The 16,306-nt window shown below is 47.3% G+C and overlaps 1 protein-coding gene across 1 annotated transcript; it reads right to left on the minus strand.

The window, feature by feature from the left end:
- Positions 1-259: 259 nt before the first annotated feature.
- On the minus strand, positions 260-4,998 carry Chp2 (calcineurin like EF-hand protein 2). Its single transcript, XM_070004012.1, has 7 exons — positions 4,743-4,998; positions 4,232-4,304; positions 4,065-4,145; positions 3,826-3,956; positions 3,602-3,663; positions 1,905-2,027; positions 260-1,357 (listed from the first exon to the last, which is right to left on the minus strand). Exons 1-7 carry the CDS (start codon positions 4,807-4,809, stop codon positions 1,304-1,306), a joined length of 591 nt encoding a protein of 196 aa, XP_069860113.1. The 5' UTR covers positions 4,810-4,998; the 3' UTR covers positions 260-1,303.
- Positions 4,999-16,306: the final 11,308 nt, after the last annotated feature.

Below are 16,306 nucleotides of genomic sequence, written 5' to 3' on the forward strand. Positions count from 1 at the left end.
GGTGCCAATGGCTCACGCTTGTCATCCTAGCTACTCAGGAAGCTGAGATCTGGGGATTACAGTTCAAAGCCAGCTCAGGCAGGAAAGTCCCTAAGACTCTTATCTCCAATAAAATACCAAAAGGAAACTCAGAAGTAGGCCCATGGTTGAAGTGTACTAGCCTTGAGCAGAAAAGCTCAAAGACAGAGCCCAGATCACCCCAAAAAACAAACCAACAAAACAACCCACAGTTGAGAAGTTGTAGATACTTCTGGTTCTCTGACAACCCAACGCATGCTTGGGAGAGGAGATGGGCAGGGGCTGGCCTGGCTGCCTCCCATAAAGATGACCAGAGAGCTGTGCTCCAAGCATAGAATCCACCAGGGTTCTTAACTGTGAACACAGCAGGATTACTTTCCAAGACTTTGAATATACTCGGGACAGCCTGCATTGTTTATTGTTTTTATATCATCTCCTCTCTGACCACCAACCTCCACCACAGAAACCCATTTAAAAGGACAGGTTTTAGTGGTCCTTCCATTTGGTCAGCTGAGCAGTAATTTTCATGCTTTGCCGGAGCAAACACACACACACACACACACACACACACACACACACACACACACACACACACACACACACACACACAGAGTCTTCCCCCCTGATAACAGTATTTAATTTTCTTTCAAACCACCCCAGGATCCCATCCTGAGTCCTCAGACCACACTTCCTAGGTCTAGGAATTAGTGCAGGACATAGGCCTGGTGGATGAGACTGCTCCATTGGCCTAGAGATAGAAAGAAGATTCTCAGAGGGGCCGAGCAGGGGGAAAGCAGACAAACAATGATGTTCTTTGTTTGGAATCCTTGGAATAAGGAAGCCTTTCCCATTGAGTGATGGCATGGAGGATGTGAGCCTCAAGCTACAATGGCCATTTGCTGTCATCAGGGAAGAAGCCTTCAAGGAATAAGGCCAAAAGCAAAGAGGGCTGAGCTGAGACAGAGCAGAGCAAATTCAGACCAATAACATCATTCGGTGCCCTGGATCTGGCTGTTCCTGAAGATACATACTTCCACACTTCTTTGTTATGGGAGCCCATAAGGTCCCTCTTCATACTTCAGTCCCTTTGAGCTACATTTCCAGTCACTTGCCAACCAGAAGATGATGTGGGCAGATTGACAGATCTGAGATCAAGTGAGCTACCAGTGAGCTCCCAAGAGTTAAGTTCTGCAGTCAGAGAGTATTTTGAGGGGATCTGGCCACCATGGGGCTGAGGATGGACCCCAAGCAGATTCTGGTCAGCACGCAGGACAACGCTCATAGGTCACTTCAGGATCCGGATGCTCATTTTTTGTTCAATGTTCATTTTCTCCAAGGACTGGGGAGAGATAGATGTGGTTGACACAGGAGGCTCAGATCTCAATCCTCTAACCTTCCGGCCTCTTTCCCAGGGCCCTGCCTACACCCTAGGACTCCAAGAGGCCCTGGTGACAACTATTTTTCTGCCCTCTTCCTCCCTCCCTCCCTCCCTCCTTTCCTTCCTTCCTTCCTTCCTTCCTTCCTTCCTTCCTTCCTTCCTTCCTTCCTTCCTCCCTTCCTCCCTTCCTTCTTTCCTTCTTTCTTTCCCCAAGGGCCTGAGCATTGTCCCTGAGCTCCTGTTTGCTCAAGGCTAGTGCTCTACTACTTGGTCCACAGCTCTACTTCTGGCTTGTTGGTGGTTAATTGAAGACAGGAGCTCATGAAGTTTCCTGCCTGGGCTGGCTTCAAACTATGATCCTTAGATCTCAGCCTCCTGAGTAGCTAGGATTACAGGCACACCTGCAATCACAGGCCCCAGCTGCCCTTTTTCTTTGAACCTTACTTCCCTGTCCATCAGTCCCAAAGACAGCTGATGTGAATTTGCCATTCCCCAGGGACATTCCAACCTTAGTGAATTCCAGGAAGGACACAGCCCCATCCCCGTCTTCATCGGCCTCCTGTACTGTGCGGTCTGTGATGCTCTCCAATTGTTCCTCTGTCACCTGGACTCCAACCATCAGCCGAAGAACCTGGGAGGTGAAAGAAGAGACCGCGGTAAGCCAAGCAGGATCATGAGTTCGAAACCTGCCTGGTGTGAGACCCTTTCTCAAAAACAAACTAGAGGTTGGGAGCCATGGCTCAAGTAATTGAGCAGCACTAGGTTCACTCCCCAGCACCATAAAAGGGAATGAGGAAGAAACCACAATGAATAAGTGAAAAAGCTACTCTCTCAAGACAGAGTACCAGTGGCTCACACCTGTCATCCTAGCTACTCAGGAGACTGAGATCCAAGGATCCTGGTTTGAAGCCAGCCTCGGCAAGAACATCCATGAAACTTTGATCTCTAATTAACCAGCAAAAAGCTGAAAGTAGAGCTATGGCTCAAGTAGTAAAGTGCCAACCTTGAGCAAGCAAAAATGCAAACTGAGTTCAAAACCCAGTAGAGGTGCACGTATACACATACATACACATATGCAAACACACACACACAAGCAAGCTGCTCTCCCATCCTTCAAGCCTTTCCTATAGCTATTAGCAATTTTATGGCATTCTATAGCAGGTTTTCACCCGGTCTCATTCACCTCCTATCTAATCCCCTGCTTCTGCACCATCCAACTTCCCTTGAACCCCTCTCTTCAACAATAAATCTGCCCCAACTCACAACAGCAACCTTACAACCTGCCCTCCATACATCCTCCACCTCCCAGACCAGATCCAAAGAGCCATCTCCACCTTCTCACCCATGCACCCCATTTCTCAGCTGACACCACCGGCCCCCAGGAGCTGGCATGGCCTTCTGTGATCAGATCACACCTCATCCTAGGCAAAATCCCTGACCTCTTCCCCCATCCCTGCCAAGCCTATGCTGTCCCCAAAGATGTCTTCCTGAAGCATGGATACTGGTCTAAGTGGCGCCATCTTGGCATCTTGGTGGATGATGGGGACTTTACCCAAACTCCAGAGGCCAAATCCACTTCCCCACCCCACCCCCAGGGGAGAGGCTCTTGAACTCCTAGAAGCAGATGGGGCAGGGACTTGGACAGTAGGTTCTAAGACCTGTCAGACTTGTGCCACGAAGTAGGGAGTTTGAACTCTCCAGCTCCCTGTGAACCTGCCCCCTAACCATGACCCTCCTTAGACCTCTTGACCTCTGCTGCGATTTCGCCATGCCTCCTGTCTCCTGACTCTCCTCAGGTCACTCCATTAGAGTTGATCTGGTTTGTTGAGATGGAATGTCTGCTCTTTCTTCACTCTCCTACCCTCCTGGCTCAGTTTCCTAACACTATTAAGTGCAAGACCTTGGGACATGAGTCAGCTACTAGTAGGGAGCGTACTAATAAACACTCCTGACTGGACCTCTCAAAAACCTCCTGACTGTATCTCCCAATCTAAGTCCCCCACATCTCATTTCCACTGACACAATCCCCCACCCCACCCAATCTCCCAGGAAACCCACACTGAGCCACACCCATCGCCCCCCCCCCGTGGTTCCTTCTGCCTCCCTCCTCCCTCCACCCACCCCTACCCCCCCTCTCCCAGCCCTTCTTCAAAGCCCACTCCCAAGCAGGGCCTCTGGCCCTGGAATTCCCCCTCCCCTACGAACCTGTAGCATCTCCTGTCTGGAGATCTTCCCATCTCCATCCAAATCATAGAGCTGGAAGGCAACTGGGAAGAGAATGGAGGGGGGAAAGGTGAGTCTCTGCCCCTCCCAGCGCTGGCGCCAGGGGAGGTTGGAGGCCCCCACCTGGGAGCGTCTCTTATGAGTGGAGAGGGGGCAGGTGTGCCCACCCCCCACACCCACCCCCCACACACACTACCCCAACTCACACCGTAGTTTGTTCATCCTGCTGTTGAGAGGCTCGGGTTGCTTGGGATCTCGGGTTCCTGGGTCCTCGTTCTCTATCGGGCGAAAATGAGCGAGGACCCTGACAAAGCCCGGGAAATCCACGCACTGGCTCCTGCGGGCAGGGGGCGGGAGACACTGGTCCCTTGCCTCGTCCCTCCCTCTCTCTCTCACCCCCTACTCCCGACTCCCCACTCCCGGGGAGGTGGGGGAGAGGCCTCACCCGTGGGGGAAGAAGCTGTCGATGATGCGATCCCCGAGGGGATTCACCGCCAGCGCCCCGATCTGCTGGAGATCCATGCGGCTGTAAAGACCAAGTTGGAAAGGGGTCTGGCAAAGGCAGGAACGGAGTTGGGGAGACGGGTGGGAGGACCAGGGGCTCCCCCTCACCTCAGGTAGCCTTTCTTGTTCCTGTCCAGGGCTCGAAACCGGTGGTAGAGACGGAGCAGGCTGGCCTGAGAGACTATAGGAGGGAATGAGGGACGCGCCCCGCTCCGTGGAAGACGCGCGCACCACCCCACCCCCAGATTATGGGGGACCCCCATGCCTCCCCCTGCACGGACGCAGCTAATGGGGCGGGGATCGGCATGGGGAAGATCTAAATTTGAGACCAGAGTGGTTCCCAGAGCGCCCCCCCCCGAAAGCCAGCGAGCCCCCCATCGCCAAACACCCCCCCAAAAAAACCCAGATCCTCCCTGAACTAGACTCCCATGACCTGTGAAGTCACCCCACCCCAGCCCGTCCCACGCAGGCCCCGGCGATCCATCGCAGACACCCAGGAGGGGGGTCCAGCCCCGGGGAGGGGGAGTGCGGCGCAGATCGGGATGTGCGGACCCATCGCCCTTGCCCGGGGCTCCGCGCGGCGCCCCGCCGCCTCCCGTTCCCGGCCCCGAGGACTCACAGCCGGTGTCCCGCCGGATGTCATCCACGTCGGGGATGACGGCGACGTGGGAGCTGCGCGTCCCCATGATGGAGCCGGAGTCCGGTGCCCTGCGCCCCGCTGCGCCCCTCTGCGCCCCGCGCCCCTCTGCGCCCTGCGCCCTGCGCCCGGCCAGGGAACCCAGGCGCGGCCACCCCGTGACCCCGGGGCCGAAGGATGCCGACCGGCCTGGAGAGCAGCCAGGCTGCAGAACCCCGGCGTTCCGCGCCTCCCACCTGCGACCCGGCGGGGAGCGAACAATGCCCGAGGCCGCAGGCCACCGCGGGGCGGGCGCGAACAACGGGCTGTTTGAGCCCTGAGACTGGAGACTGGCTGGGGAGGAGCTGGGCGAGGCCCGGGCACCGCCCCCCTCTCCTCCTCCCCCCCCCCAACTCCTCCTCCTGGGCCCCAGATCTCCAAGTCCTGCTGGGAAGCGAAGAGGGACGTTTGTTCCCGTCCTGCTGTGCGGGACTGGGTTGGGGCTGAGGGCCACCCGGAGAGGGGCCTTCGGGAGGCCAGAGCTCTCACTGGATTTGGAGGACTTACCCTGGAATCCAGGTACACCGAGTCAGTCTAGCTTCGTTTCTCTACCTGTTGGTGGATCTGTCTACATAGTTCTGTTGTATAACTGAGCCAAGGCTTACAATCCAGACTGATCAAAAAAAATCCAGATTCCTAGTTTTCCCAGGGACTAGGGATGTGGCTCCGTGGTAGAGTACTTGTCTACCATAGAAAAGTGTGGCTCACACCTGTTACCATAGCTACTAAGGAGGCTGAGATCTGAGGTTTGAAGCCGGCAGGAAAGTCCGTCAGACTCTTATCTCCAATTAATCACAGAAAAAGCCCAAAGTGGAGCTGTGGCTCAAGTGGTAGAGCACTAGCCTTGAGCAAAAAGAAGCTCAGGAACAGCGCCCAAACCCAGAGTTCAAGCCCCAGGACCAGCAAAAACAAAAAACAAAACAAAAAAACTCCAGAACGCACACACACACACACACACACACACACACACACACACACACAAAGCACGTATATCTATGGAGAAGTAAGGGGGGGGGAAGAAAGCAGCTCATTACAAGGGTTCACATTTGCTCTAGAGAGGAGGGGGCTAGAGACATGGTCTATTCACCAACCCAAGGCAGTGGTTTCCTTCAGATGGGTCTTGAAAATACTGATTTACAAAGTGCTTGTTTCTCTTTCAGATACCCCAAAGATGAAGCAACAGGCATACTCAGTTTGATTCCTGTCAGGCACCCATGAGGAATTAGACCATGTAGGAAATCCATCCTCCTTGCTGACACCCAGCCATCACTCCTGTGCATGATAAAAATGTACCCTTACCCCTTACTTTTGTGTGTGTGTGTGTGTGTGTGCCAGTATTGGGTTTGAACTCAGCATCTCACATTCTCACTAGTCTTTTCTATTCAAGGCTGTTGCTCTACCACTTGAGCCACAACTCCACTTTGGCTTCTTGGTGGCTAACTGGAGATGAGTCTCATACACTTTCCTACCTAGGCTGGCTTCAAACTGGGAGCCTCAGATCTCAGCCTCCTGAGTAGCTAGAATTACAGGCTTGGGCCACTGGTGGTATCCCTCTACCTTCTTAAACCAAAATAATTTACAGATGAAATAGATATAAAGACAAGATAAGCCCATTCAAGCATGAAGCAAAATGTAGAAATCACAGAGAAAACACCGACCAATTTAACCATATGAAAATTAAAACCTCTATGTGTGCATGCCTATATATATATATACATATATACACATACTTACATATATAATCCATAGTCTCTATAAAAGGTAAAAGATAACCTGATACAAAAAATCTGGGCTAAGCCTAGCACCAATACTATTTAGGAGGCTGAGACCCAGATAATTGAAGTTCAAGGTCAACTTGAACAGAAAAGTCAAAAACAAAACCACTCTATATCAAAAATATCCAGAAGTCAGGTACTCCTAGCTACTCAGGAGGCTGAGATTTGAGGTTCAAAGCCAGTTTAGTCAGCAAAGTCCAAGAGACTCTTAGCTCCAGAAAACAGGAAGTTGGGCTGTAGCTCAAAGTGCTAGAGTGCTAGCTAGCCTTGAGGGAAATTGCATAGGTATAGCGCCCAAACAGTGAGTTCAAGTCTCACAACCAACCATTAACTAATCTACTCCAGCAACAATAAAACTAAGAGAATGCATTCCTGAGCATAGAAATCTCGAGACCTAATGGCCTCCCTTTAGGTCCCACTTCCCAACACAAGACAATCGCTTTGGAGATTAAACTTCCAACACACAAACTTTGGATTACATTTCCAACACACCTTCAAAACATAACTGTAAACATCCAATCATCACTGAAAAGACCCCCTACCCACCCACCCACCTGTGTGGCCAAATGGGGGTCTTCCACTCACCCTCAGGATAGGGAGGGCAGGACTATCTGTGACTGACAAGCCTTTGGACAGGGAGGGGCAATTCCTGAAAGTGACTCCTTTTTTTTTTTTTTTTAACCAAAGGGAAAAGTACTCTCCTGGGCAGATTAAACAACAGATGTCTGCCAGAGACAGCCAGTAATAAAATAATAGAGTGACACTTCCAAGCAGGGGGCATGTGACAGGAAGCAGAAGCTATGTTGTAAGGAATAGCACTTAGGCAGGCCACTACGGAAGCCAATAGGCTTCAAGGATGCCTTTCCCTGGGGCCTCAACCTCTAAAAGCCACTGTTTCCAGCTTCTGTAAACTGCAGTAAGTAGGGAGGGCTTAGAGGAGCTTTGCTGCTTGATTAGAAATATATAACATAGCCAGGCACTGGAAGCTCACACCTGTAATCCTAGCTACTCAAGAGACTGAGATCTGAGGCTCCTGCAGCAAAATCAGCCAGGACAAAAAAGTCTCTGAGACTCTTAACTCCAGCAAAAAGCCAGAAGTGGAAGTGTGGTTCAAGTGGTAGAGCACCAGTCTTGATTTAAAAAAAAAACTAAGGGACAGCATAAGGTCTTGAGTTCAAGCTCCATTACTGGTACAGAAAAACAGCAACAACAGAAAAAAGAGGGAATCGATAATACAATGCTTACAATAACACAAAGGGTAAAAGGACACACCGAAGAAGAACCCTTCACATCTTAATTCCCAGTCCTGGTGCCGTCACGAATCCTGGGCTGATGTAAACTGAGTGGCAGAGGACCTGCCTAGCAAGTAGGTGGCCCTTAGTCCCCACCCCACAGCTGCCCAACTTCAGACTCCCAACCCATTTCCCCTTCTGTCTCATTTCCAGGGCCTCATGAGACACTCGAGCAAGAAGAGCCACAGGCAAGAGAAGCTTCACGAGAGAATCATCTGCACTGGGGTCATCTCCAACAGAAAAAGAAGAAAACACAGGAAGGAAATGGAACAGAAGAATGGATGGGCAGATGGATGGAGATGGATGGATGGATGGATGGACAGGAGGAGTGAAGGAGGTCAGGGAAGAGAAGGAGCAGAATGGTCTCCCTCCACTGGTGGGCTGAGGTGGCAGTCCCCAACTCTGTTCCTCCCATTTCTTGCTGTCCTGTGAGACTGTATTCAGCAGGCATGAATGAGGAAGGGGACTAGAATGAGAGTTAAGACAGACCCAGTTCCTGGAGCCCAAAGGCAGGAGAAGACCCCAAAGATGAAAGGTGCACATTCATTCATGTATTCAACCATGAAGGTGGCATTCTGAAAGGTCCATTCTGGAAGGGGGTTGCGAGCAACCCCCAAAACAGAAAGCCTACCATTTATAAGATGATGATAAGAGGGAGGGAGGAACAAGACAAAGCAGAGGAAAGGGAGGGCTGGGGAGGTTTGAGATTTTAACAGAGAGATTTGTGATGAGATGACATTGAGTAAAGACTCAGAAAGAGAAGAGGAAGTAAGACAAGCAATTATCTAAGAGCATTTGAGGCAGAAAAAAATGTGCGTATACTACATGTGCAAAGACCCTGATGTATAAGCGCAAAGGTGGGTCTGGAGTGTATAAAGAATAGTAAGAACACACAGAAAAGAATGAATGAAGGGGTATGTGCCAAAAAATAAAGATAGGCTCAGGCAGCCCCTAGTTAGGAGATTTGTGGGTCCCTGTGAGGATTTTCATCTTTATTCACAATAAAACAGGAAGTGAGGGTTTGAGGCAAAAAAAAGGAAGGAAGGAAAGAAAGAGAAACATGCAAGTAATCATTTTTAGAGCGTATTGGTTTCTTTAGCTTCTGTACTAAATCACCACAATCTTAGTGGCTGAAAGCAAAGCCAATGCATCACCTTGCATGGTCTCAGTGAGCAAAACAGACAATGTGGCCAGGAAGCTAGAGAAGAGTCTGCTTCTGGGTCTTGCCGAGCTTATAGGTGATCTGAATTCCTTGGCTTCCCTGCCTTCTGTCTTTACACCCAACATTCACACCATCCATCATCCACCATGCATCCATCCTCCATCTCTTTGTGTGACTCTGAACACGTGATCACAGTGTGCCACACAGAAATGCTCAGAGCCCTTACCCCCAACACCATCTGCAGAGTCCTTTGGGCCAATGAGAAGCTATCATCTCAGATTCCTGGGACTAGGAGATCTTCGGGCAGCCCTTTCCTGAAATAGTGTCAGCTAGTTTATAAGTTCTGTTAATGGAGACAGACTGCTGGGAGAATGTATGAGATCTGACCAGCCCAGGGGGGGGACAGGGGTCATCCTCACCATGTCAGAAGTGTCCATCTCCAAGGAAAGCTGTCCATCCCCAAACCAAGTCCTACCATCAATCATCTCAGCAGTTCCTCTTATGCCCTCCTCCTCCCTCGGCCTAGGCCAGCCCACTTCAGTCAACAGTAAGCAGGTATGGTGACCTCCTTACACTATCCAGGAGCCTATGAGTGTGCAGAACACAGCAGAGCCGTGCCTGGATGATCCCAGATGGTACCAGGACAGACCCGGCCACCATGAAGAAGGCCCCTGGGGAGCCCGTTCACGCTCAGCACATACTCACCACTATCCAGCCATCCCTTGGTTCCACTGATAAAAAGTCTTTCCTTTTGTGTTTGTCAGTTGTTTGTTTGTTTTCATTTTTTTAATTTTTTTTTGTTGTTTTGTGGTAGTTGTGGGGTTTGAACTCAGAGCCCAGATGCTGTCCCTGAGCTCTTCAGCTCAAGGCTACTGCTCTACCACTTTGAGCCACAAGGCCACTTCCAGTTTTCTGGTGGGTTCATTAGAGATAAGAGACTCATGGACTTTCCTGCCTGGGCTGGCTTTGAACCATGATGCTCAGATCTCAGCCTCCTGAGTAAGCTAGGATTAATGGCATGAGCCACCAGTGCCCTGCTGTTGTTTGTTTTTTAAATTGATGTACATTAAATTGTTCATGGTAGATTTTCCATACATGCACATCATGTCCACATTTTTATTACTTTCCCTCCCTTCCTTCCTTGTCTCTTTTCCTTTCTTCTTCCATACTCAGCTCTATCCTCCTCCTCCTCCTCCTCCTCCTCCTCCTCCTTCTCTGAATAGCTATAGTCCTTCTTGCCCTGGTCCTGATCCCCATACACAAGCTCCCATGCCACCTCAACAGTACAGAATAGGAAACTCGGTCCCAACCATAGAGCCCATTCATCAGGACAGCCCCAAAGCAGAGTGCTCTTCATCAAGGCTGAGCCATTCCACCCTACACACAATCCAGCCAACCACAGACGCAAGCCTGGTGTCATGTTTAACAGCACCTTCTCTCATTCTCACAGTTCTGCTGAAGATCACCAGTTTGCATTAGGAGCCAAGGGAATCTGTTAGCTTGCAGTAGTGGTGTATGCTTGTAATCCCAGCACTCTGGAAGTAGAAAGAGGAGAGCTGTGAGTTCAAGGCCAGTATGGGGTTCTTAGTGAGTACAAGGGCTACATTGGGAGACACTGTCTTTAAAAAATATCCAAGATTCCAGGTGCTGATGGCTCATGCCTATAATCCTAGCTACTCAGGAAACTGAGATCTGAGGATCACAGTTCAAAGCCAGCATGGGCAGCAAAGTCCATGAGACTCTTATCTCCAGTTAATCATCAAAAAGCCAAGTGACTCAAGTGCTAGAGTTTTAGCCTTGAGTAAAAGAAGCTCAGGGACAGTGAGTCAGACCCTGAGTCCAAGCCCCAGCACACATGCACACACAGACACAGACACAGACACTCACACACACACACACACACACACACACACACACACACACACACACCATATTCTTTACACTTGAAATTCTTTTTCCATAGGATTGCATGTGCAAGAATTTCATTAATGGAGACAGAAACGATGGACAGGCTTTTCTATAAGGCAAAGCTAATATTCTCAGTCCTGTGGGTTGGACCATAGCTGGAAAGTGGTTGCAAACAGTGTGTAATAAAATGGTCTTTGCTACAAAACTAATTTTCCAAAGGAAGTGGTCCTCATTTCCAGGACAATGGGCTGTGCTGAGGCAGGAAATTAAATTCCTAAGTCAACATGTAATCTTAGAAAAACAAGTACAAACTATGCACTGGTGGTTCATGTCTATAATCCTGGCTACTCAGGAGGCTGAGATCTGAGGATCATGGTTCAAAGCCAGCCCGGGGAAGGAAAGTCCATGAGACTCTTATCTCCAATTAACCACTAGAAAACCAGAAGTGGCACAATGGCTGAAGTGGTAGAGTGCTTGCCTTGAGCTAAAGAGTTCAGGGACAGTGCCCAGGCCCAGAGTTCAAGACCCACGACTGACCAAAAAAAAAAAAAAAAATCCCATTGGGGTAAGAGGAGGCACTCTTCTGGGGTACAAGCTAATAATAAACATGGTGCTATGGGGTTCCAGATGTCTGATTAATGCGACATGTAATATATTTTGGTGGGTCTATCCCAGAGGCCTGCTTTCCCAGCCTTAGTAGATCTACGAATCCTCTACTTCGTGTGCTATCAAACTTCCTTTTACACTTCTTTTACACTTTTTTACACTTTACTTCCTTTTATACTTGACACTGCAGTTGTCAGCCTCTTCCAAATTGTGTGTGTGTGTGTGTGTGTGTGTGTGTGTGAGAGAGAGAGAGAGAGAGAGAGAGAGAGAGAGAGAGAGAGAGAGAGAGAGAGAGAGAGAGAGAGAGAGTGTCTTGGGGCTTGAATTCAGGACCTGAGCACTGTCTCTGAGCTTTTTTTACTCCAAGTGAGCTCTCTACCACTTGAGCTACACTCCACTTCTGGTTTTATTTTATTTAAGTAATTTATTGGAGATAAGAACCTCACAGATTTTCTTGCCCCAGGTTGGCTTTGAACTGTGATCCTCAGATTTCAGCCTCCTGAATAGCTAGGATGGCAGGCATGAGCCATGAGTACTTAGCTCTTTTCTGAATGTTAATGTAGTAAGTACTAACAGTCAAAATTGCACCTGCCAGAGTGGTAGGCGCTAGAATAGCTTTAAAGGACAGGAATGATTCAGTCACTGCTTCTGTTCTTTGAAGTAATTTATTCCATGACTTCTGTGGAAGTCACAGTGAAATCAGTTGTCTGGCCGCTGGGGTAGTCCCCAGAACCAGGCTCCTTAAGAGGAAACAAGGAGAGATGCCATTGGTTGGTTATGAGTGGTTATGCACCTTGATGCCTCCCATTTTTATTTTGTTTTGTTTTTTGGGTCCGGTCGTGGGGCCTGAACTCTGGGCCTGGGCGCTGTCCCTCAGCTCTTCAGCTCAAAACTAGCGCTCTACCACTTGAGCCACAGCGCCACTTCCGGCTTTTTTCTTTTTGCTTATGTGGTGCTGAGGAATCGAACCCAGGGCCTCATGCATGCAAGGCAAGCGCTCTACCACTGAGCCACCTTCCCAGCCCCGATGCCTCCCATTTTTGGTAGCATCAATGTCTCTATAATTTTGTTGAAGCATGTCAGATGATTGAAGTTTAGTGAATTTATGAAAGAGAAGGTTAACAGCCAAGTAGATACCTAATAAAGCATTTGGTTCTAGAATCTGAATATTCCCATTTGTTCTTCAAATCTGATTTTGTTTCTAATTTAATGATGAGAATTCTGGTGTGAAAGTCATAATTTTCATGTATCCAGCACTCCATCCTAGAACAATTCAGTGTTTCATAGCAAGTGCTTTAATATTTTTTCCTTCTTGCTAATCCATAGTTGAATTGAGTGTTTTTTCTTTCCTTTCTTTTTCTTTCTTTTTCTTTTTCTTTCTTTCTTTCTTTCTTTTTCTTTCTTTCCTTCCTTCCTTCCTTCCTTCCTTCCTTCCTTTCTTTCTTTCTTTCTTTCTTCCTTCCTTCCTTCCTTCCTTCCTTCCTTCCTTCCTTCCTTCCTCTTCTTTTTACTTTCTTTTTACTTTCTTTTTACTTTCTGGGGCTCAAACTCAACCTGGGCACTGTCCCTGAGCTTTTGTGCTCAAGGCTGACACTCTATCTCTTGAGTCACAACTCCACTTCTAGAGCTGTGGCGATGAAAGTCTTATGGGCTTTCCTGCCCAGGCTGGCTTTGAACCATGAACCTCATATCTCAGCCTCCTGGGAGGCTGGCTAGGATTACAGGCATGAGCCACAAGCACTTGGCTATCTTTTTAGAGAGTTGTTTGCAAATATTTTATTACATTTTTGTATCTATGTTCATCAAGGAATTTGTTCTATAATTTTATTTTTCTGCTTTTTTTAATAGGGTTTTGGTGTGAGGATAATCTTCACTGAATGCGCTCATAACATTTCCCTTTCTATTTTACAGAAGTATTTGAGGGGCTGGGAAGGTGGCTCAGTGGTAGAGCGCTTGCCTTGCATGCCTGAGGCCCTGGGTTCGATTCCTCAGCACCACATGAGCAAAAAGAAAAAAGCCGGAAGTGGCGCTGTGGCTCAAGTGGTAGAGTGCTAGCCTTCAGCTGAAGAACTGAAGGACAGCGCCCAGGCCCAGAGTTCAGGCTCCACAACTGGACCCCCCACCCACACCCCCAAAAAAAGAAGTATTTGAGGAGTGTTGGTGTCTGTCTCTAAAGGTTTGATAAAGTTTGGCAGTGAATATAGCCAGTCCTGAACCCTTTTTTGTTGGCGACTCTTAATCTCATTGCTTGCTAATGATCTATTTAAGTGGTTTGTATCCTCTTATTTCAACTGTGATAAGTCAATGCATTTAGAAATGTATCCATTTCTGCCATGTTTTCCAGTTCATTAGTACAGATGTTTTCAAAATATTTCCAAATGCTACTCTAGATGTTATGTGACTGTGACATTTCCTAATTCCTCTCTACTTTATTAATTTGAGTCTTTTGCTCAATTTGACTAGGGGTTTCTCCATCTCATTTATAGTTTCAAAAAACTGACATTTTGTTTTGTAACTTTTTAGTAGCCATTTCATTAATTTCTGTACTAATTATTATTTCTCTCCTCTATTACTTTTGAGTTTGGCTTCTTTGTGTATATAATATGTAATTTATAGTTGTACAGCAATGTGGGTTGCTTTCATTATTTGGCTAGGATGAATTGTGCTGCAATTAACATGGGTATACAGGTTCTTTCTTTTCTTTCCTTTTTTTTATTTTGCCAGTCCTGGAGCTTGAACCCAGGCTTAAGGCTTAAGGCTAGTACTCTATCACTTGAACCACAGTGCCACTTATGGCTTTTTCTGTGTATGTGGTACTGAGGAATTGAACCCAGGGCTTCGTGCATGCTAGGCAAGCACTCTACCACTAAGCCACATTCCCAGCTCCCAGTTCAATTTTTATACTCTGACTTGAATCATAGGGTTGTTCTCTTTAGAGATTTTTTTAAGGTACTTGCGCTGGCTTACGTCCCTACCAAAAGTGTGTTAGAGTTGCTTTGTCCACACATCTTTGACAGCCTTTGTTGTTTGTGTTCTTGATGATAGCATGTGTGTGTGTGTGTGTGTGTGTGTGTGTGTGTGTGTGTGTGTGTGTGTATCCCTGGGCTTGAACTCAAGGCCTGGGCACTGTCCTTGAGCCTCTTTGTGCTCAAGGCTAGTGCTTTACCACTTGAGCAACAGCACCAGCTAGGATTACAGGAATAAGCCACCAGCACTCAGCTCTGCCATTTTATTTTTAACAAAGGAGCCAAAAACATATATTAGGGGAAAAGATATCCTCTTCAAAAAATGGCACTACGAAAATTAGTTATCTACTTCCAGAAAACTGAAACTGGATCCCTAGATCTCATCTTGTAAAAAAAAAAAAAAAAAAAAGTGCAAAATATAGCAGAGTTATTCACATAAGAACTGAAACTTTAAAACCACTTCAGGAAAAAGAAATATTGGAATAAACTAGAAGATCTAAGCATAAGCAATTATTTTCTCAATGGGAATATAATATAGAAATAAAAAGCAAGAATTGAAAAATGAGGCTGCATCAAATTAAAAAGCATCTCCATGCTGGGCACTGATGGCACATGCCTGCAATTCCAGCTACTCAGGAAGCTGAGCTCTGAGGATCACGGTTCAAAGCCAGCCCAGGAAGGTCTGTGAGATTCTTATCCCCAATTAAACATCAAAAAGCCAGAAGTGGAGTTGTGCTTCAAGTAGCAGAACTCTAGCTTTAAGCAACAAAAGCTCAGGGACAGAGCCCTGACTTCAAGACCCAGGACCCAAGACCAAAAGCATCTGCATATCAAAGGAAATAATTAACACAATGAGAAAACAACCCATAGAATGTAAGAAAATATTTGCCTGCTACTCACCACACACACTATTAATATTCAGAATACTGAAATCCTAATTAAGAGGCCGAGATCTAAGGATGATAGTTTGAAGCCAGCCCAGGCAGAAAAGTCTGTGAGACTCCTATTTCCAATAAATTACTCAGAAAAGGCCAGAAGTGGCACTGTGGCTCAAGTGGTAGAGCACTAATTTTGAGCACAAAAGGGACAGTGCCCAAGCCGAGTTTAAGCCCTGGGTCCAGCAAAAAAAAAAAAAAAATAATAATAATAATAATAATAATAATTACTATTAATTAAGCTCAAGTAAACACTTCGAAAGAATAAATTATCCAATTATTAAATGAGCAGATTAATTGAACCAATAATTCTTAGAAGAAATACCATTGGCTATTTAACATAGACATAAGGAAATACAAATCAAAACTATACTGCGATTCTCACCTCAGTCACGGTAATTATCAGGAGAATAAACAAGAAATACCAGCAGGGGAATTGAACTCACAGACATTGTTGGTAGGGATGTGAACCTGGGCAATCACTGGGGAAGCAAGTGTGAAGTTTCCTCAAAAAACTAAAATAAATTGGGTGCAAATAGCTCACGCCTGTAAACCTAGCCAGTCAAGAGGCTGACATCTGAGGATCACAGTTCAAAACCAGCCTGGACAGGAAAGGACATGGGACTCTTATCTCCAATTAATCACAGAAAAAGCTGGAAGTGGCATTGTGGCTCAAGTGGTAGAGTGCTAGCTTTGAGGGAAAAAGCGCAGAAACAGTATCCAGGCCCTGAGTTCAAGCCCTATGACCAAAAAATATTAAAGAAGCCCAAGATGAGACCTAACTTATCACCTTCTATATTTCTGTAACACCTCTCTCTTTAGTGTAAATTGATTTATAAGACAAATAACTCCACAGCTAAGTT

This window comes from Dipodomys merriami, unplaced genomic scaffold (assembly GCF_024711535.1).
Source record: "Dipodomys merriami isolate MVZ:Mamm:240054 unplaced genomic scaffold, mDipMer1.0.p SCAF_62, whole genome shotgun sequence".
Taxonomy (NCBI): Eukaryota; Metazoa; Chordata; class Mammalia; order Rodentia; family Heteromyidae; genus Dipodomys; species Dipodomys merriami.